At 53.4% G+C, this 22266-nt stretch overlaps 1 protein-coding gene across 1 annotated transcript; it reads right to left on the reverse strand.

The window, feature by feature from the left end:
* Window positions 1-656: 656 nt before the first annotated feature.
* On the reverse strand, window positions 657-20892 carry CNNM1 (cyclin and CBS domain divalent metal cation transport mediator 1). The gene is made up of 13 exons (XM_077784506.1): window positions 19380-20892; window positions 9651-9794; window positions 8959-9099; window positions 8516-8685; window positions 8228-8327; window positions 8013-8060; window positions 5047-5109; window positions 3931-4088; window positions 3540-3717; window positions 3127-3240; window positions 2919-3035; window positions 2523-2650; window positions 657-2175 (listed from the first exon to the last, which is right to left on the reverse strand). The coding sequence occupies exons 1-12, from the start codon at window positions 20890-20892 to the stop codon at window positions 2571-2573; spliced, it is 2826 nt and encodes a 941-aa protein (XP_077640632.1). The 3' UTR covers window positions 657-2175; window positions 2523-2570.
* Window positions 20893-22266: the final 1374 nt, after the last annotated feature.

The raw sequence follows: 22266 nt of genomic DNA on the forward strand, positions 1-22266 counted from the left end.
CAACCAGTTCCTCCTGTATTTATCTTGTGTTCTTTCTGCCCCACTGCCCTGTGCTGCCCAGCTCATCCTGCCTGTCTGTCTGTGTTTGCTTTCTGGATGGTCAACTGTTTCCATTCCAGGAGCCCAGGGCTCCTGGCCTGCCCCTCAGGTCTGAAAAAGCTGATCTCTTCTATTCATCCTTTTCAGCAGGCTCCTGGTGAACCCCCATCTACTCCCAGATCCTTCAACGGGGCCTGCCAGCAACAGCCTGTGTTTCTGGCACTGAAAAAGAGCTGGGACCATCTGTTCCTGCTCTCTGCAGTCACTGCAGATCTATTTGTGAGCTGACAGAGCAGCCTCCTGACAGGATCTTGTGAAGAAAGGGGACAGCTCCTTTCCTTGTGTCAGGTAGCAATAGTCACTTGTTACCCTGATGGATTTGCTTGTGCTGCAGCTTAGACAGAAAAGGCAAAAACGGTGCCTTATTGTCTCATGTTTGCACAGAGTGCATGGGGTCTCTTGTTTGTTCTTCTTCAGTTAGTATTCATATATATAAGAGAGTGAGACAGAGGTAGCCTTTACTCCTCTCTGCAGGTGAGGATCTTTTTTTCCTCTTGGTGTCTATTCACAACAGGGATGGTGAGGAAGTGGTTAAAAGATGACTTCTAGGGGTCATCTCAGGAGGAGTTAATTTTTTTATTTATGGTATTTGCTTACAATTCTGCCCTTTCAGACCTCCTGGTGTGAAGACTGGCCCACCCCATGTGATCTATACTGGTGTTTTGCTAGTCTTACCAACCTTGTTTTTCCTAGCAAGTGACCTAAATTTCTCCTTTTCTGTGGTGTAAGCTCATTACCAATTATCCCATTTACCATGGCAACAGAGAACAGATTATTCCTTTCCTCTGTATAACAGCTTTTTATGTATTTGAAAACTTCCTCTCACCCCTTTACATCCTTCACCAGTAAAGATTAAGTGGCTCTTTCCTTCAGCCTTTGCGGTAGATTGTTTTCCAGCCCTTGCCTTCCTCTGTCCCCTTTTCAATTGCTGTGTGTTTCCTTAGAAGGGCAGTGCCCAAACAGGGCTGCAGTTATTCCAGCTGAAGTTTTATCAGCATGGGTGGACTATGAGATTTCTGTCATTATCTGTCAGGCTGTACTCCAGCACGTGTATCCCACTATTGTGTTTGCAATGGCCTGATATTAACTCCTGGTTTTCCCCAGTCCTTGTCTGCACTGCTGAGGCTTACCTCCCTGCTTGCCAAGTGCTGTCCTGGCAGCAGGAGTGACAGAGAGCCCAGCTTCACGGCAGGAAATGAGGCAGCACTTGCTGACCCATTCTCAGTGATCTTAGTCCTGTTACTCCAGGCACCCCTGGCCCTGGGTAGCAGGGGTGAGGACAGCCTGGCCTGCTGGGAGGGTTAGCGTCTTTCCCTACACCCGTGGACACAGAGAGGGCATTGCTCAGGGAAAAATCACTTTTAATGTTGATATCCCTGTTGCGTTGAGCCTCTACAAAAACTACTGACTGGTCTGTTCCACCCCGAAGTCTCAGTGCAAGCCTCCCTCCCAGCGGCAGGAGGGGAGGATGGTCCAATGCAGCATGGAGAGGGGGCTGCACTCGGGGGCTCCTTGCCCTGTGCCTGGCAGGGCTCTGGGAGTGCTGGGCCGTGTCCATGGTCAGCGTGAGCGAGGCAAGCGGGTGTGTCACCAGGCACGGCACAAAGGTGTGCTGGGGCCCTGAGCTGCGCATGGCACCCCCCAAATAGCACATTCTCCTCGTGCTGGAGACCACATCTTGCAGCACCGGCACTGCGGGGCTCCGGGCCTCGCTGGGATGGGGATGGTAAATGATGTTAAAGGGCAGTTCTGGGTTGGGCTGCCCCTCCCTGCACTGCTTGCAGGGATGCCGTGACAGACACTTTTTCACCTTTCCTTTTTCCACCTCTTCCTTGAGACCAGATGCTACCAGGGAGCAGCTGGGTAAGGGCAAGGGCCCTCGATCTCCAGCTAGCTGGTCCAGGCTGCCTGGGTGGTTCAGCCCTGCCGGGGGTACATCCTTTCTCGCCTGGGGATGGGGCTCTGCACAAATCCTGCAGGGAGGGGCGGCACGAGCGGGCGGACAGGCAGCGGGCGAGTGCAGACCTCCTGCTGCTGGACGTGAGCCTCACGGCAGGAGACCCCCATGCTGCAGACCTGGAAGACACAAGCACAGCCTGGTGCAGGTGGCCAGAGCTTGCCCTCTCTGAGCTGCTGCTGCTCAAGCCTGCAGCACCCTTCCTAGCCAAGCTCAGGTGCACACTGGTGCAGACAGTGAAAACATGAGCCAAGGTTTCACTCGTCTCTGACATCCAGTCTGCTGTTGAGAGCAGATCCTGCTCCATATCTCTTGATCCTGCTCCAGCCCCACCAACATGCACACCTGCATGGGCTCCAAACCACCCCATTTGGCCTTGCTGCCTGAAACTTGTTTTGCCCTATTTAAAATGAGTGACCTCCCACCTGCTGGGAAAGGAATGTCTCACCAAGAGGCAGGTTCCTACCTCCAGTCTGCATGGGCCTCCAGCACTGTGCTCTGGCCACGCTGCTGCTCAGGTGATTAATGGGGTGAGATTGGAGCTTTCTTCAGGCGACTTCTCACCTTCTGATGATGTCCGCTGCTTGCGCCCACCTGCAGCAGCAAGGGTGCATGGGGCTGGGGTGCATGGGGCAGGGGTGCATGGGGCTGAGCCAGGACCTAGTGGCTGGCTCTGCCTGAGCTAGCCCTCGGTGCAGTTTTGCCTTCTGCTGAGGTACTGAGAGGAACTAGGTTGTCCCCCGTTCCAACCAGCCCCATGCAGGGTGTCCCCAGGACACGGCTGGGGAGCAGCTGGCATGGGCAGCGGGCTGCTGAGGCAGAGCTGTCCCCTGGGTGTGCCATCCCCGGGTCAGTCACTCACTGAGGGATCTCAGCAGCCTCTTGCCCAGCGCCTCCTCAGAGCTGCTCGGCGATGAGCCGGTGCCGGCCTCTCGACCTGTGGACTCTGCTTCCAGGACGGTCCCGCAGCACTCACTGTCTGCAAAAGCCCAGCATGGCTGCAGCACCTCAGGGCACCGTGGCCTCACCAGCCCCGGGGTGAGGTGTGTGTGCCCCCCGGCCAGACTCACTCTGCCGCTTGCTGTTCTCCTCGCTGTCGGCCAGCTCCTCCTGGATGAAGGGGATGGCCTCCATGCGCAGGAACACCGACTCGCTGGGACTGCGCGGCCCCTCAGAGCGGCTGCCTGCGGGGACACGGGGCAGGGAGGTGCTGTGCCCCGGGCCAGGACGTGGCAGGATGCCAGCCATGGCAGCAAGTCCAACTGCCAGGGGCGCCGGGGGACATGAGCACAAGGCAATGAGGAGCTACATGCCTGCACACTGTGCAGGCACTCACAGGTGTGTGTGTGTGTATGCAAACGCCTGCACTGCGTAGGAGCCCCACTCCATGTGCAAATGCATGGCAGAGGTGTGTGCATCATGCCAGAGGGCCCCAGCACACACCCCTAGGGGACATGGGGAGGAATGCTGTTGGGTGACTCACACATGATGTTGTTCCTCTCATTCAGGAGGGTGGCAGGGTCCTCCTTGGGGGTCTGTGGGGTTCCCCGTGCAGTCGAGGCCTTGGTTGAATCCCTGTCGAAGGCCTCCATGTCAGGGGACTGAGGCGAGCTGTCCATGCGGCTGGCCACCAGCGCGTTGTGGTACTGCTGCCGGGTCACCTGGGCACACAGACGTGCACCCAGCTCAGCGGGCACCCAGCCCAGCGGTGCCCTTGGAGACTTGGTGGCTCCAAACTTCCAGGCAGCAGGAGTAAGTGCAAAACTCCTCAGCACCCGCTGGGCACCCACCAGGCTCCTGGGGCACAGTGGGGCAAGAGGGCACCTGGACAGGGGTGGCCAGGGTGGGACAGTCCCTGCCAGCCCTGCCCATACCTTGACGAACTGCACGTCGCAGAGGATGTGCACGGAGTAGTCGGGTGTATAGATGTTGTTGCTGCTGCTGTGGAGCTGCGTGCTGCTGCCTCCATAGTCCTCCCGGTTGGGGGACTCGGAGCGGTTGAGGCCACTGCAGCGCGACGGTGACCTGTTCACTGCAGGAGGGGACAGCAGAGAGAGAGGCAAACACTCAACTCTCACTTGTGGTGTTGCTTGGGCTCCCAGTGCCAGTGCAGGGCCAATGTGGACCAGTCACCTCCAGTGGCTATTCCCCAGGACAAGGGGCTGGCCGGGGCCCTGAGTGGGTCCTGCAGCCTGTCCTCCTCAGTGCGGGCTGGTGTGGACGCTATGCCATGCCAGCCCCACACAAAGCGAAGGGACTGGGCAGGACTCTGAGCTGGTGCCAGCAGCAGAGGTTAGGGCTGGCTGCCTGTCACTGACAGCACTCCTCCTAATGCCGGCCTTCTGCACCACATTTGGCACTTCTCCTGCTTGAGCCAGCAGCCTGTGAGTATTTGCTTAACCTGTCTCAAGGGCATGCTCCTGTTCACCCCAACTATGACAGATCAGGAGGAGAGGCGGCCATGGCAAGCTAGTCTGTCACTCACATTGACAGATGGCCTCTGACACACAGCGTGGCCTCTGACACACAGCATGATGGATTTTGTTTAGTCAGTGATTTATTAGTGAACAAAGGCAGCTTGTTCCTTGCATAGGTGACGTCATGCTGACTTTGCTCTGCTGCTAAAATGCCTTTTTATTACCCAGATCAGCAGAAAGCAAGGGGTGCAGGGCAGCAGGCATGCAGGGCTGCAGGTCACTGTCACCAAAAGCAGCAAGCCAAAACCCCAAGAGCTAAGTGCAGGAAATTACATGAAGTGCACACCAAAGAAAGCCCAAGCCCATGGCTTCCCCTTGTCCCCATCCCATTCTTCCAGGGATTTGCATCATACTGGGGAGGCTGTGGCAGGACTGCTGGCCCCAGTCTGCCACCAGTCTGCCAGTGAGGGGCTGCCCAGCATGCAGGGTGGAGGGGGTTGGGGAACCGTGGACAGGGTGCTGGAAAGAGCCTGTCACATGCAGAGGCCCCTGGCCAAAGCCATGCCCTGTTACCTGGAGAGCCAGCCAGGGAGTCCCCTCTGCTGAAGGCGAAAGTACGGGACACTGAGACAGGCACTGCAGAGAGAGGGAGGGAGAAGGAAGGAGGGGACCCAGGGGAGAGGTGAGGGATGGAGGTGAGGGTGGGATACACACCAAGAGGAAGAATAAGAAAAAGAATCATGTGCCAGCAGTCCTGGGCTGAGCTCCAGCATCCCTTCCCACCCAGTTTATACTCTCCTGCTTGTGCTCTGGAGAGGTGCCTGCCAGTCCTGGGGACAGGGCCACAGGCAGGAACGGAGACTTGGAAGTTGTATATCAGCAGGTTGCTCTGTGACAGGGTTGGGGGAGGTGAGGCTGGCAAGGGGATCTGCTCCTGCCAGGCCTGTCTGCAGAGCCACACAACTTCCTGGAGCCCTCCATGGGTAGAAAGCATCTCTCCCCCATGAGTTAAGTGCTGGCACTTGGCTCTAACCCTTTACCAGCCATTGCCAGGATAGGAGACTTTGTGGTCAGCTTTTGCCACCAGTGAAATGGGTGGAAGCTGAATCACTGCACTTGGTATCTGGGATGCTTCTGTGTGTGCAGGCACATGGCAGAGAAGGAATATGCTCTGCAGAAGTCGCTGCCCCAGCCCCACAGCTGCAGGGAGGGGCTGACAGAAGCTCCTCATGGTGATGCAAAGCAAAGGGATTCATGTCAAGCTGCCTGCAGTTCCTCGCAAGGTCCAGGGTCTCAAAAGCCTTCGGGTGACTCTGAGAAGTGCAACCCACTGGGGGCTGATCCTTGCAGGAACTGCAAGAAGCCAGGACCCTGCATCTGGGCTGCCTGATTCATTGCCACAGAGAAGGTAAACCATAGACACTCACTTTCCATGTTTTATTGCCATGGGTTACAGCAGCAATGACAATTTCTAGGGCAGGCCATTCCCCCTCCTGGTGATTGCTGCCCTCAAAAGTGTTCCTGGGCCATGCCACAGGGGATGGGGGGCACAGAGAGACCAACACACAGGATGAGTGATGCGCTCCTTAACACTTGCCAGTCTCTGCTTTCACCCCTGCCATTGCCCACCTTGAAAGCAGTGGGAGATGTGAGCCTGCTGGCTGCCAGCCCCTTCTCCAGCCATTGCCATGATTCCCCCAGCTGCCAGCCCTCTTGCCCGAGGTGTCCTGCCCTACCTCCAGCCATTGTGTCCACAGCACAGCTGCAACACTCTAGGAACTATCTGCTGCCTATGTGATTAATGTTTTAAAATTGCTTCAAATGTAAAACCCCCAGGAAACTTGCCCTGCAGTCCCCTTTTCTAATCTCCCTGCTGCTCTCACAGGAATTCCTGTTACATATCCTCCCTTGAATCAAAATGATCTGCAAATAAAAAAAGACACCAGCATGAAGCACTGCTCGGAATGACCTTGTCCTGATGGGAGCAAAGGATAGTTGATAACTCATTGACTCCGTGCTCCCACTGCCTGACCCTCCCACAGCATTTGTCACCACACAGCACCAATGCCAAAGATCAGCTGGATATATTACAATTGCATAACAGTTAATTAATAACAACCTAAATGCTCTAGGTTGATGTCTGAATTCTCAGCTGTGATACTCTACTCACAGTCCCTTCTGCTGGACTTTTCTTCAAGGAGGAAAGAGGATGCCAGCCTCCACCACAAGGGTGATGCCCTGTCACTCCTGCCTCCTAGCCTGCTTCCTTGCTGGCCAGGGGTGTGACACAGGTCTGTCTCACTGGAGGCAGGAGTGGCTGCATGGCAGAAAACACCTCATAACAGTGTCACGCGTGAGCACTGGGAGCAAAGGAGCCCTGAGCAGCAGTGTCCCAGCAGGCGGCACTGCAGACATGCACGGCTGCTCTGACACAGCTCCCACTGCTTCTCTGCCCTGCCTGGCCCAAGGCCCGTGGGCAGCACTCACTGCCTGAGCCCCTGTGGGCCCATGAGGACGCTCACCTAGGATACAGGACCCTGGGCCACCCAGCAACACCCTGGCAGAAACTGGCCACTTCATTGATTTCCTCTCTCCAGACTGACTGCACTGTGGACACAGGGCAAAGCAGAAATGTGCACTGAGAGGTTAATCCATCAGTCCACGAGCCAGCCTTTTGCATGGAGGCAGAGCAAGCAGCAGGAAACTGGTGAACCCTAAAGCTGCAGAAAGACTAAGACCCACTGGAGTGAGCCACCTGCCCCAAAAGACTGCCCCTGTTCTCTTGATGACATTCCTCTTTACATTTCCCTAAAGATTGCATTTAGTAGGTCCCTGTTTTGATTAGGCAGGTAGAGCATCTCAGCTTACCATCAGCACTGCAGATGTGACTGCAGCATGTGGGGTTTGGATGATGATGGGCTGGGACTGGGCAGCACCTCAACCTGCTCCTGAGCCACACGGGACCAAACCTTTGTAGAGGTTATAGCAAAGAAGGGGGTACCTCTCTGTCTCCCCTAATCAGCACTCCCTCTTAACTCCTGCAAGCAGGGGATCTGCTTCTTAACCCATCAGCTCTGCAGGCAGGGATTTTATTGGCACTCAGCTAATTTCCCACCACATGCAAATAGGTCACAGGTAAATCAACCCATCTCTGCAATTCCCAAGCAGCGAATGTGGGGCCCATGCTCAGGTTGTGTCTGAGCCTCAGGAAGGCAAATAGTCCTAGAGGTGTTATGCTGAGACCCAGAATGAATTTAACACCCACCTGTGGGTACTGCCCCTTGCAGCACCAGCCATGCTGGGACCCACCAGCAGAGAGCCAGCATATGGTAGAAATTTCAAAAGGACATCAAAGGGAGCTCAAAGGGACCTCCAAGTTACTCTGTAGGCTCATTGCTGCATCAGCCCCTCAGCATGTTGTTTCTCTGTCTACCTCAGCACAGAGTCTGAGCTGTTTTACATGGGAGAAAAGCCATTGCTCCTCCAGCCAGCCAGTACTGGAGAGGTTTTAGGGCCTCAGCCTGTCCCAAAATACTTACGTAGGAAGGAGGATCCTGCCAGGCTTCCCATTTTTCGCACATCATTTTCTGAAACAACAATTGGAGGTGTGGGAATAGCAGAAGAAGGGCTCCTGCCCCATGCCCCAAAGCAGGGCCACCCCGCCCCATGGCCAGCCCCTTCTCCTGGCACCAGCTGGTTCAGCCTCCATGGATGCTGCCGAAGCAAAGGAAGAGGGAGCCCACAGAGGCCTCACCTGAGGAGACAACAGCCATGATGGCAGGGACCCCATAGTAGGTGAACGCCCCATTCTCAAACCGCAGTCCTTCCTTGCCGACCTCCACCTGCACTTTCCCCTGGAAGGAGGAGGAAAACCCTCTCAGAGAAGCACCCCATGCTCCTGACCCACCCCGGGCTGCAGGGACCCCTGCCGTCCCATACAAAAGGATGGGCATCTTTGCTGACAGAAACAGCTTAGAACAAGGTGGCAAGGAGTAAACAGGGCCACATCCTGCCACCCTCTGCTTGCTGCTTTCCCAGGCACCTGCAGGATGAGGACAAAGTAGTCGACAGGGCGGTTGCGCTGGTAGAGGTAATGCTCTGCTGCCTTCTTGTTCTTTCGGTCGTACTTGAGCTCCTGGATGACATTGGGGTGTTTCAAGAGCCGCAGCAGGATCTTCTCAGAGAGGTAGGGGGACTTGAAAGGCTCCACTTCTAGAAGGGAGGCAATGCACACATGCTGTGCTCAGCAGGCCAGGACTGCTGGGAACCCCTCATGCTCTGAGCTGCACAGCCCTGCTCCTGCAGCCTAAGCACCCACTGCCAGGAGGGGAGCCAAATGCAGACCCGCACTGGTAGGGCAGAGGAATGCCCAGGCTGTAGGTCCAGCAGGTGGAAATTGCTCAGTGGTGAGGAGGTCAACCCAGGAATGGCTTAGGGATGCCCTGTGGGGCTGGTGCTGCAGGGCTTGCACAAGGGCAAGTGTACCTGTTGCCATGAACCGATGGGTAGCCAGGAGGAGCTGCGGGGAGATCTTCACCTTCATCTCACTCTCTGAGAGCCTGAAGATGGAGAAATCCTGGGGCTTGCGTCCCCGGTGGGGAACTCGCTCCTTCTTCCGATTGTCAGCTGCAGGCAGAGCAGAGCGGTCACTCCCCTGCAGCAGCCACAGAGCTGCTGCAGCTGCAGGGCCCCACATCACATGCACACGTATGGACAGGCGTGTCTGGCTGCACCCTATGGCAGGGCTGCTGGGGAGCAGCAGATGGAGCAGTGGGGCACATACAACCTGCTGTGCATGCAGCCTTGGGAGCAGCTCCCAGGGCAGGGAGCAGGACTGTACACTTGTTCCTTAAAAACAAGCTGTGGGTTCTCCAGGCTGGATGCATCGCCCAGAGTTGCAAATGAGCTTGGGAACCACCCATTTCGTGCCCAGCATAGATGTTCCTGGCCCTGCCCAGCCACCCACTGCTGATGCTGGTACTTCTCTATCTTGAGCACCCAAGATAGGGACACTTGACCAGCATCTCTCCCTCATTCTTGTCTTTCCCATCACAACAGCAAATCACTCTGGGGAAGGACCACAATTTGCTCTGGCCTGTTTCCTACCCACATCTGTCTGTCTGTGCAGGCTCCCACCCTGGCTCCTGCAACTGCAGTAGCTGCTCTGGGACACTAACTGTACAGATCCGTCTCATCCAGAATCTCGGACTTGATGATCTCCTCAATGACATCTTCCAGGGTGACAATGCCCATCACCTCGTAGAACGGGTCTCCTTCCCCTTCATTGTTCACCCGCTGCACGATGGCCAGGTGGGACTTTCCTGCAGGGGAAAAGCAGAGTGCCAGTGAGACACCTGGCCCGGTGATCCTGAGAGCGGTTCCCAGCGTGGTGGGCAGGGTTTGGTGGGAGGCACTGTCATCCAAACCCACCCAAGTGTGCTAACCCAAGGAGAAGGGCTGGACATGCAGCCCAGCCTAACAGGGCAGCAGCTGTCCAGACTTGTACATGTAGACTCTTTTCTGGGGCTACCTTCCCTCTTTATCGAGGCTATGAGTCACTCTGCTCAGCTCTTTGAAAGCCTCCTGTGCAGGAATGAAGCGTAAATTATACCATCTCCTTACCCTCAGCTTCACTGGCATGAAACAACTCTTAACAGAGCAATGAGACAATGTTCTCCAACACAGAAATGTGAATGTGTCCTTGGCTCTACTGATTTCCCATATCCTCCTGGTGTTTTCTTATCCTATTGCTAATTATCTTTCCTATTAAATTGCCAGGAACAGCTCCCCCTCATCTTTCTATCACTACATAGACCAGTACTAAGGTTTTTTGTAAAATACGGGCAAAATTTCCATCTCTTTGAAACAGCAGCTGGTTTTTATACAGAAATACAAATGTTTGTTTGCAGGTTTCAGCCTACCTCCTACAGAACTCTTGGGTGAACCAACTGGATGCAGACACTGAACACTTTTCAACCCATCAGCTTGCACCTGAAATTCTTCTCCAAGTCCTGCCCTTGACAGCATCTTCTCTATGTTACCTTAAACAAGCAGACTGAGTCCAGGACCTTCAGCTTCAATGATGTTGACTCCTGCTTGGAAGTTCCAGTGTTCCTGGATCACAGTTTCAGTTTCCTCACTTGTCCCTTGTAAGCTGGCAGTTCTGCTCACACATTCTCAAGTTTCTTGGTTTTGGCATACTTGAAACATTTCTATTTGTTTTTGCATGTCCAGCTCTCTGTAAGCTGTTTTGACTTCTTCAGCCTCTCCCTTCCTTTACTGGCTGCTCTGATTTATGGTCCTGCTCAGCATCTTGACCGGAACCCAGCTGCCAAACCACAAACAACTTCTGGGTTTCTAGCTCCAGCATGTCCTTGGACCTGCCACTCAACAGCACTGAGTCTGGCTCCCACACTGCCCAGCAGTGCACACAGATTCTGAACCTCTAGTTTTACTTACAAGCACCCTCACTGGCACCACAGCCAAAAACTTTGCCCCCTCTGCTTGCTCTGCATCCCTGGGGTCTCTTGTTGCAATGCCTGCATAAACCCAAAGTGCTGCAGCCACCTCTGGGAAGCTGCTAACACCTCATTTTCCCCATGGGCTCGGAGCTGAGCTCCTTGAGCAGCAATGGTCACCCAAAACAGGGGCAGGTCCTCTCTGCTGTGCAGCTGCCTCGCATCCACTCCTCCCATAAGCCCGTCCCAACAAGCTCTCCTGCTGCTCCCCACAAGGGATGTGAGCAGCATTCATGCATAAAGATGTGGCAGGGTGGGCTCCTGCCTGGTGCACAGCTCCTGCCTTACCCGCAGAGGCGCAGGGACAAGCACACCCAGAGCAGCCTGGCAGTGCCACAAACACGTCTTGCTGGGGATCAGGCGACCTTCAAATAACCCTGCCCTGGATCTGAGACGAGCAGATGACATTTCTCAGCTGAAGATCAGCACTATACATTTCTCATAGCACATCTTGGGCATTTTCCACAGTATAAATTCCCTCCTCCTCATACCAAGCTTTTATTGCAAGATTTCAGAGAGCAGCTCGCTGCCTCCCACGCCTACAGATTTAGAAATGAGAACATAACATTGCAGCAAGTAGCACTGAGATTTACTTTAAAAAACCAAATCAATAGCCCTAGGGCACTGAAAATTCAGCATGTTCTTTAGACTGGGCTATTTCACTCCTCTCATGCATAGGTTTGTGCATCTTTTTTGTTCAGTGGGTAATAAAGCAACACAGCACTTAAGAAGAAAAAAGCAGAGGAGCTGGCTGCAAGACAGCAGCGACAGCTATGTTTCATCTTAGCAAAGTCCAGCTTTTGAAAAGGTCTCCTTTGCCAAACTCTGCTCCCAAACACTGGGGCCATCTGGTCTCCTACAAGTCCTTGTGTGAGCGAGGAGGGGGAAAAAGTTATTTCTTTTGGCCGAGAGCTTGTTGTTAATGACATTTACATGCAACCCAAAACCACCAAGCCCTTACAAAAAGCTTAGGTGCTACTTAAAGGCAGTCAGAGAGTGATGGAGGCAATTCTTTTTTTGGCCAAACACCTACCTCGACACTGCAATTTACACTAGAAATGTGATTCAAGCTCCATGTTCACATAGCTGCAAATGAGATTATTTAGAAATATCCCACCACCATTAGCCTGGAAGGAGACCCATGGTTTCACTGCACTGGGGGCAGAGCCAGTAGGGCTGTTAGAGCACTCCAGAGTTCTTTATTTTCACAGAAAATAAACACTTGTATTCACACTCCAAACCCCCAGGTTCGTGTTTCCAGGCTAATACCCACACTAAAGCAGGTATCAAACAACAGAAAATTGTTGCAGGTCAGTGTGGCTGCTGAGAGAGCTGATCCCAGCCCATGGCTGGCCAGCTGGTATCCATGTCACAAAAAGCCCTGAATGCCAGCCAGTCCCGGTCCTTTAAGTGCATGCTGCTCGCAGCTGCTCCCCTCTGGGAGAGGGCTGACGTGCTCCTATTTCCCACCTGAGGGACATGAGATCATTCACAAGGTTGTGCCCCACCCCCCTGACCTGACTGGGTCCTGGATCTCCTCCCATCAGCTTTTTAACAGACCCCATACATTCTGGTGGAGGGTTTGCAGGTGCTTTGGCTGTGTGCTCATGGCTTGTTCCCTCCTGGGCAACGCTGCCAAGCTCAGCTAGGTCCCTCTGCCCAGCCCTGGGAGCTGCTGCACTTGCAGGGCAGGAAAAGCAGTGGCCTTTAGAGCATGTACAAGGGCAGAGGCTGGGCAATGAGATGGAATCAGTGCCTAAGGAGGGTGGCATAGGGACAGACCTGGGGACACGTGAGGGGTCACGTTTGCCTCTACAGCCAATATCCAGCAGGTCAGTCTCAGTGGGAGCACAACAAAGGGAGGTAAATCATTTAAACAAACCCCCAAACTTGATCTCAAACAGCTTTAAGATCTGTAAAATTAATTCCAAAACCCGTGCTATTGTAACCACTGCTTGATAGCTCAAATGAGATGAATTATAAGGGTGAGCTGCTTCCCCACTAGCAAGCTGTCACATGTAAACTTTACAGGGCTATTGCTGATCCAGGAAAGCACAGTGAAACACTTGAGAATCAAAGGCTTGGTTTGGCAAATGCTAGAACAAATGGGCAATTAACTTTCCTTGTGCGAGCAGCTCTGCCGGCCTCCGCAGGACTGCTCTCGCACAGGAAGTCTATAGGTGATTAAGTGTCTGCTCAGCATGGGATACAACTGCACTAAATTCTTTATGAGCTACATGAAATCTGCTCTTTTCAAACAACAGCTTCAGTGGAAAGTTAATGCCTCAAAATGCTAAATTACAGAGCTAATATAAACAGCTGAGAGCTTCCAGATGGAGCAAGCATCTGAACAGATATCCAAAGCTTTTATGCCCATTTTTAGGAGCTTTGTTTTTCATAGGCACCTAAATGACCTTGGGCTCATAGATCCACCTCAAAGCATCTTTCCCAACGAGGGAATGGGGTCTGAACATATGGAAATGCCTTGACTTCTGGGAAAGAAAGTGCTGTTGGGTTCAAATATAGCCCAGACTACTTCTTTATAATTTTTTTATACATGTACCCTGACAGAGGAATGAGGAATGTCAAAGATGCTTTAGCCTCATCTCTTGTTCCACAGGATGAACATTCTGAGCATGAAATTAATTTTCATAAATTTTTATGGTAAGATCTGAAGCTATTATTGGGAGATCAAAGGTACAGGCACAGACCTGTGTCTGAACCCTTTGCAGCTACAAAATGGAAGGGAAAAAAGAGAGTAATTTTAAAATAATGTTGATTTGTGAAACAACCATGATGTAACTGCAATCTATTTTCTGTGTGCTTTTCTTCAGAGCTCTTCACAGGAGCTGTCAGCATCTCTGTGCCCTCTTGCTGACCTTCATCTGAAGAAAATGGGGACCCTGATTTGAACACCTTGAACTGGAAATGTGCGTGAGTGTGATCCTGTGTTACCACAGCTCTGCACCATGGGTGAAAGCACACATTGTGTCTAGAGGAAATGCCATCTAAGCAGGGGGGAAAAAAACAAGAGGGCTGCAGGGCCACGCAGCTCTACAGGAATAAGAGCTATGTAAAGGAAAAGCTGTAAATCCTAACCTAACTCAGACCTTTCTCAGAGACAGAAACTTCACCTGCTTACATCTGTTTGTAGCCCTCCCCATATTCTCTTTTTGTGCTTTTCCTAATCCTAAGGAAAACTGTAAAAAAGATGGAACATTTGGAATAGCTCACCTATTACCATTGGAGATCAGGAAGGTAAGGAGAAGATTAGAGTGGACACAGAACCTCATCTTCTATCTCTTGTGCAACAGGATCCTGACCTCCTGGGTACCCAACAGCTCAGGGAGAAGGTGCCTTTTACAGCTATGAAGAGGGAAGTGGATGGCAGGGTGCCCTCTCCCCCAAGGACTTGGCTCCCTTCTGGCTTTGCTGAATGCTTGCCCAGAGCAGGCCCAATCCTGGGATTATTGGGGTGGGGTAGAGCAGTCCAGGGTTTACACAGCAAGATTTACCACAGTTTAGTGGGGAAAGCACAGTAATGTTTCAGGCAGAACTGCAGCATGAGACATTGAGACCATTTTTTTGTCTATCAGCAGCTCACTTGATCTCAGCCTGGCAGTCACATTCCAGGGGACGTGTAGGTGATAGCTCCTGGGAAAAACTGGCTCCTTAACCCATACAACTGCCTTGGGAGGTCATTGCCTCAGCTCATCAAGATGCCCAACAGAGTGACTAAAAAACACTTGCAGAGATCTTTTGAAGGCTGAGTTAATTTTGAAGCAACACTGTGTGCTTACAATGCCTGTGGGATCAGAAAGATGGTACAAAAAGCATCTGAAATGGTACTGACCCCAATTCCTGGCAAATGTAAGCACCTTCTCCAGCTACATTCAATTTGCAGAAGTCTAATAGAGGCTGTGGAGCATTTTGAAATGTAAAGACAGACCCTAGGGCAGAGCTATCCTCCACAGGACAGGTTGTTTTCCCTGCAAAGCCTGAAATTTGGGGTTTGGAGAATTTATTTTTAGTAACTCTTAAAAGATGCCAAACCACAGAAGGCTAATTTGAGTTGCAGCTCAGGCTCTGCCCTGCTGCAGGAAAATGAACATTAAGAGAACATTTCTACTGTTCCTCTGACAAAGGAAAGTTACTTGCTGAAAGGTGCCAATGCTGTATACAGACCCTTCCAGGAAATCAGTCAACAAAACCCATAAACAACTTGAGGAAGGGACAAGACTGTGACTTCCAGAGGCACTACATAACAAGGAGGTGGACCTCACAGAGGTTTCCAGGAGGAGTTATATCACTGGACTGGAACTGCAACATGCATTGCTTGGTTATCTTTAAGAAAGGAGGAGAAACAGATTGTATCACCCACAACATTTCACGCTGAATAAATGCATAAAGACTTCCTCATAGCTCCACATTCCCTAGGTAAAGTTTATCCTACAGAAAGCTTATCTGCCTCCCGACATAGCTGTACCTTGCTATATATGGTGCAATTATTTTTTTGGCATATTAGGTACTTTCTCCTGGGAGCCCAGAATAAAGCCAGGTGCTCCAAGATGTACCGATACAAATTGCCAAGACATTGTCTCCAAATTTTTTCACTCCTTCAGTATTTTCATCTTCTTCCACCAGGCTGCAGGTGGTAAAATAACTGTACTGGTATATGTTTTCTTACTTCTAGTGAAGATGGGACACATTTTGTGTAGGGTCCTTCACTTAGCACTTCTCAATTAATGCTGCACAACAATGTATGCCTTCTATAAAAGACTGTGTCTAGTTTCCCTGAAAAGATGGTAAATTGGGTGTCCAGCCCCCATTATTTCTGAGTTCTTTTTCCTGAGTTTTGCTGAGAAGATGAAGTCAAAACCATATTGTAGCACAAGTATTTCCTTCCTTCAGCTGAACCCGTCTCACGCTGCTGTAATACTGTTTTTCTAGATGGTTTCTGCAGCTTCACTCCTCATTTGGACTGTGGGTTGAAGTCTACACTATTCTCTTGCAGGCCAGACTGCCCCTCTGGTGTTTGGAGTCTTCTCTGGGTTTTTCCCAGTTCCCATCAGCCTGCCAGTTTAACCAGCTCTCTGCAGGAATCAGAACTGAAAGAGAAATCAAACAATGGCTGCAGCAGCAGGGCTGTGAAAAGGCAGGGGTGAAGAGCTTGACCAGTTCTGCTGAGATGGAGCAGGGGCCACTCTGGGCCAGTGGCTCCCTGCGTGCTACTGAGTGTGTGCTACTATTTAATACAATTTAAATGTTAAATTAAATGGAAAGCTGATGCTACAGGTCTGTGGAAGGTTATGCCTTCCACACAAGGTCCTGCTGGGGGAGAGGCAGTTTGTGACACATCTGTGGATTAAAATCAAGTTAAACACCAATGCATCTTAATGGAACTACACTCAAACGAAGTTACTGTGAGCACACCTAGAAACAAATGAAGGAAAGGTTCCCCTCAAACCCTGCTACAGAAGACCAAAGAGGAAAAAAGGCTGATTCTCTTCCTAGCTGGGACAGAACAGCAAGAGAAAAGAAATGCCTCAGGTAAACAAGGATAATAGCGAGATATTGGTGAGTAGGAGACAGAAAATGAAAGTGCTGTCAGAGGTGTGAGCAAGAGTCCCAAAGTGCTGTATTTAATAATCCCTTGACATTTTCAGTTAGAAAGAACAAATGTTTGTGTACTGTGGCAAGGAGCTCTGGCAGTGAAATTGTGTTACTTATACATTATGCAAAAAAATGACAGTATGGGTATAGTGGATGTGGCAGAACATTAATCATTAGTGAAACAGATCAGAAGTACACATTGCTATCCAAGAAAGAAGGATATAAAATGTTATAGGAATTTCGTATAAACATTGTAATAACAAAAAGAATCAAAAGATACAAAAATTGTTTGAGTTAATAATGAGAAAAGGAAAGAAAAGCTGGCTTTTCTAAAGGTTTGTGAGGGACAAAAGGACTTGGAGGTGGTTATTAATGCCCATCCTTCCCAGAGACTTTAATTTCCTAGAAAGAGGCTGGTCTTTATCAGTGGGAGTATTTGCTGTCCTGCAGGCACCTTGGAAGTGTGAAGTGATGAATTCCTTCATTAAACACTCACTGAGCCAACAAGCAATCAGCCTACTTTCTAATTAGTGAAGGTGTCTCAGAAGGCCTGGCCATGGAAAGCAACCTTGATTGGATCAAACAAGATACTTCACCATAATTCAAATGGACACAGAAAAGGAGACAGTGATAAAGATTCTTGATTACAAATGGGAAATCTTTATTTTAAAAATTAAATAGTCAAGTGAACAGGGCTGGAGCAGCAGTGGATGGGGCTGAAGGCAGCTGGGAGCTAACATCTGCCACAGTGTGGGAGCCAGCATGAGAACGTGTATTTGGAACTGGAAAAATACAGTTTAGGAGGGCTCAGGGCTGGGCTGGGGGGCAACTGTTTGCAAATTCAGGGTGCTGGGGATGACCAAATGCTTTCAAACAGAGGAAAGACGAATCAGAATAAAACATCAATTCTTGGGAAGAAGAACATTTGGGGGAAGAGCTGGAATTGCCAAACCCCGTGCAGAGTTAGATATAAAAGCCAAAAACAAGACTTTTCAGCAATGTAGTTTAGAAAAGACAAGGAGAAGTGAGGTGGGAGTAGATAAAGGGCTTAGGGAGAGCTCTAAATAGGGGCTGTAGCAAAACACTCCAGAAGGCCACAATAGCAGACAGATAAAAAGGAGGAAGAACCTGAAGTGATGTCAAGAGTTTAATTGAGCACAGTTAAAGAAGGATGGATAATCTTTATCTGAGATGAAGACCAGCTATGAAAGTGCAGGGTGGGTAGCAAGGTTTGTTACCATACCCATGAGCTCACAGAGCAGCACACACCAAACAACTCCGTTTAAGGAGGGCACAGAGGACAGCAAGCAAAGGGCAGGGAACTAAGCAACCACAAGTCAGTTTTTATAGGTCTATTGATCCATAGGGTACCATGCTGTAGAAGAAATTTGGAAGGGGAAGTGTATCAAAGTAAATCAGATAATTGCAGGGAAGCCTGACCAAGGGAGAGGGTGCCAAAATCATCTGACATCTCTAGGCAAGAGAGAGGTAGAAGAGACCTCAGGTGAACTTCAGTGCTATTGAAGGAAAACACAGGAAGGAACTGCGAAGCACATAAGGAATTAGGAACACAAGAGACAACTGGCATGGGAGGAAGGGGACAGGCATGGACTACTGCAGCTCACCAAGGCTGAACCCAGAGAACAATCTCAATGCTTTTGCTAACAGTCTTTTCTAAAACCCAGGAATTTTCTGTTTTTCTCCATTGGGAGTCTCTAGTCCTGCTGAGGGGCAGAGAGATGGCACACAGAACTCCTCTGCCTGTGATCCTGAGTGGTATGGGAACACAGCGGAACATCTCTGGAGAAGATGCTGACCTGCATGTATGTATCTGATGAGCACATTCCTGGCACACTGAGAAATGTCCTATCCTCTCCTCCCACCTCCAAAAACGAGCAGGAGATGACTCACAGAGTGGCTTTCTCTGTATCTGGAGTGGACCAGATTGGCCTTTCTCATATGATCAGCTCTGCCTGCGGCAGAGCGGCACCAGGCAGCCCGGGAGCCAAGTGCTGCCCTCATGCATTACATAATGCAGCATGTCACTGCTGCAGCCATTTCTTAGACTCACCACAGTATGACGTAGCGAGTAACACGCGGCAAAACACAGCTCCCAGTGGGAGAAAAAAACACATGCTGTGCGTATTCTCAAGGTATGGTTAATGAAATACAGCTCTCAGCATCTCCCGGGCTGCTGGCAGCTGCTGCATTATGAATGCTGTCACAGCTGCAAAAGAAGTACAGCTCTTTCTAAGGGCTTAATCTTCTCTTCTTTCTTTAAATCACTTGCATAGAAACACTTTGTAGACCTCCTTCTCACTGCTAGGCTGAAAATGTGAGAGCCAAGTCATGAGAAGCGATTTCCTGTCATAAACTCCTTTGCACGGAACAGAGCAGCAAATGCTGTATGGGCAATGGTGCAAGGCAGGTGCCATGCCCATGCTGCCAGGCCACTGCTGCCATCCTGGGGGACAGGCTCACCTGCTGAGCCAGAAACCTGTGAGGCCAAAGGCTCTTATGGTCTTCATAACATCACAGATACAAGGGCTGGACCTCAATCCACCCGGAGATGTTCCACCAGGTGACACCAGGTGGAACATCAACACACCAGCACATGCAGGGACCGATTCCCCCCAGCATCCCTGGTACCTGCCACATCCTACCAAGAGGCCATGCAGGGCTGCCCGTGGAGGCTGCTGACCTGGAAATCGTTGGGGGTGCAGAGGGGTGCAGGGGAAGCCCGGGGGGGTGTGGAGGGTGGCCCGGCGACCTCACCCTTCTTGAACTCCTCAAGCAGCGTGTCGAGGCGCGTGTCATTGAAGACGCAGTGGAGCGGGCGGCGGTAGAAGCGGGTGACAGTCTGCAGGGGAGTGCAGTCATCAGGGTCGACAAAGGCCAGGTCTTTGACAAAGAGCAGGTCGACAATGTTGTCGCGTCGGTCACCCTCATAGACTGGAATGCGGGTGTAGCCAGATCGGAGGATCTCAGAGACGGTGGCGAAGTCCAGCACAGCATCGGCCCGGAGCATGAAGCAGTCGGCCAGCGGTGTCAGCACATCCTCCACCACCTTGGTGCGTAGCTCCAGCGCGCCCTGCACCATGGCCAGCTCCTCCCGGACCAGGTCGCCGTGGGGGCCAGCGGCGCGCAGCGTCTCCAGCAGCCGCTCCCGCGTAGAGAAGACGCTGAGCTCCTGCCGCAGCGCCCAGTCCAGCAACCGGCTGAGCGGGTAGCACAGGGGGAAGGCGGCCAGCATCAGCAGCCGGGTGAGGCAGAGCGTGCGGGAGGCGATGGCCAGCCCGTGCCGCGAGCACACCGAGTAGGGCAGCACCTCTCCGCCCAGGAAGACGGCGGCGGTGCACAGCAGCACCGGCAGCCAGGGCGCTCCCCGCGGCCCGCCGGCCGCCGCCGCCGGCCCGCCGCCGGGCAGCGAGGCGCAGAGCCAGCCGGCCAGCGCCGCGTTGGCCCCCGCCTGCCCCAGCAGAAGCGTGCACAGCAGGTAGGTGCCGCCGCCGCCGCGCACCGCCTGCACCCGCCGCGCCTGCTCCCTCTCGGCGGCCGAGCCGCTGTTGCGCAGGACGCGGAGCTCCAGCGGGTCCAGCGAGAGCAGCGAGAGGCGCAGCCCGCTGAACAGCGCCGACAGCCCCAGCAGCAGCAGGGCGCCCAGCGCCCGCAGCCAGCCCGCCTCGGGCAGCGGCAGCAGCCAGGTGCCCAGCGGCGGGGCGGCCGGCCGCACCCGCAGCAAGAAGCCGCCCGCCGCACCGTGGTGCGCCCAGGCCCGCCCGTCCCAAGCGCACAGCGAGAAGAGCCGCCCGCCCGGCGCCGCCGCCGCCTCGCCCTTGCGCGGCTCCCGCACCCGCACCTCGGCCAGCGCCGAGCCCGCCGCGCCGCCCGAGCGCAGCGGCCCCACCACCTCCACGTCCGAGGCCCAGGCGCTGCGCTCCCGGCACCGCTCCGCCGGGCCCCGCGTCGCCGTGCTCCCCGCCGCCGCCTCTTCGATGAAGACCAGCCGCGGCTCCCGCTCCCCCGCCGGCCCGCGGCTGCCGTTGCCCTCGGGCGGCGGCTGGAAGTAGAGGCGCAGGAGGAAGCGGCTGCCCTCCGCCGCCTGCACCGCGCCGCCCTCCAGAGACACCCGGCCCGGCGTCGTGTCCTCGGGCCGCAGCCCCAGCAGCCAGGCGGCCCCGGCCGGCGGCCGCGGCGACAGCGAGAAGAAGAGCAGCAGCACGGCGCCCCGGCTCCGGCCCCAGCCGCCGCCGCCGCCGCCGCGCCCCGGGCCCGCCGCCGCCGCCATGCCGCTGTGCCGGCACCGCAGCGCCCGCCCGCCGCCCCGGGACTGCAGCGGGGAGCCGGCACGGCACGGCACCGCGCGGCACGGCACCGCGCGGCGGCACACGTGGGCCGGGGGGCGGGCGGCCGCCGCGCCACGTGCGACCGGGAGCCGGCCTGCGGCGCCCCGGCGGGAGGGGCCGGCGGAGCGGGGCCGCCAACCGGCACCGCCGGCCGGGACGGTACGCGGGGGACCGAGGAGTTCGCCCACCCGCCCCGTGCGGGAGCATCCCCGCGGCGGGCGGCACCGCGCGCTCTCCGCACCTGGTGAGATGCTGGCGGATCCACGCCGCAGCAGACTCGCGGTGATGCGGGGCAGCCCCCGCCCCTGGCAGCCAGAGAGGGCTGCGGGCCGAACAGCGAGCTCTGCCCGCCGAACAGCGAGCTCTGCCCGCCGAACAGCGAGCTCTGCCCGCAGAACAGCGAGCTCTGCCCGCCGAACAGCGAGCTCTGCCCGCAGAACAGCGAGCTCTGCCCGGCCAGCCGCGGCCGCGCTGGCTCCCGGTGTCATCCCAGGTACAGGTCTGTGGGGCGCGGGGCGGGGGCTGCGCCTCCCCTGCACTGTGGCTCGGGGTTTGCTGAGGGATTTCTGCCACCACTCTCTGGAGCTGGAATTTGCATTCAGCCTCCCTCTGTTATCTGTCGAGGCCCTACTCTTCAGCTTTGCAGTTAAAATTAATTTCCCTTCTTCCCGTGGGAGTGGTTTGATTTTTTTGTTTGTTTGTTTGGGTTTTTTTTTTAATGGGGGGTGGCTAGTCATTAGATTTGCAGTCTTTCTAGGAAACAAATGTACCACACTGTAGCTACATTTATTCTCCTGTCTAGACCTGATGGGGAATGTTGCTAGGGTTTATCAGCTTCAGAAATATGTGTTCAAGAATGTACTTAGGGGACTCCTTAAACTTATGTGTCTTCCCTGGACCAACTTTCATGACAAACTTGAAATGAGGCCGGAGAACTGGAAAGCAGTTGCTTACAACTGCAACAGGCTCAGCAGCGGCAAAGCAAGAATCTAGAAAATGTCATGGAGGCAAAGGAAGTGCCCGAAAAATTCTGATTATTCACTCATTATTGCTCCCATGAAAATAGGTCACTTTCTGTGTCGGTATGTCAGCAGGCAGACAGGCATGAAAGCTACCAGGGGGATCTGTGCTCCTTTTTGTGTTATGAGAGACTCTTCTCTCTCTCCCTCTGGGGGAGGCAGCTATTTTTTTTTTTCCCCAAATGAGATGAATTCACTGGGTGTTCATAGGGGCTGTGTGCTATTTTACAAGCCCTTCCTGATCATCCACTTTCTAACTACCCTTTAGTACCACTGGGGAGATATTACCTGGTGTTC

The sequence above is a fragment of the Lonchura striata genome, chromosome 7, assembly GCF_046129695.1.
Source record: "Lonchura striata isolate bLonStr1 chromosome 7, bLonStr1.mat, whole genome shotgun sequence".
In the NCBI taxonomy this organism is placed as follows: Eukaryota; Metazoa; Chordata; class Aves; order Passeriformes; family Estrildidae; genus Lonchura; species Lonchura striata.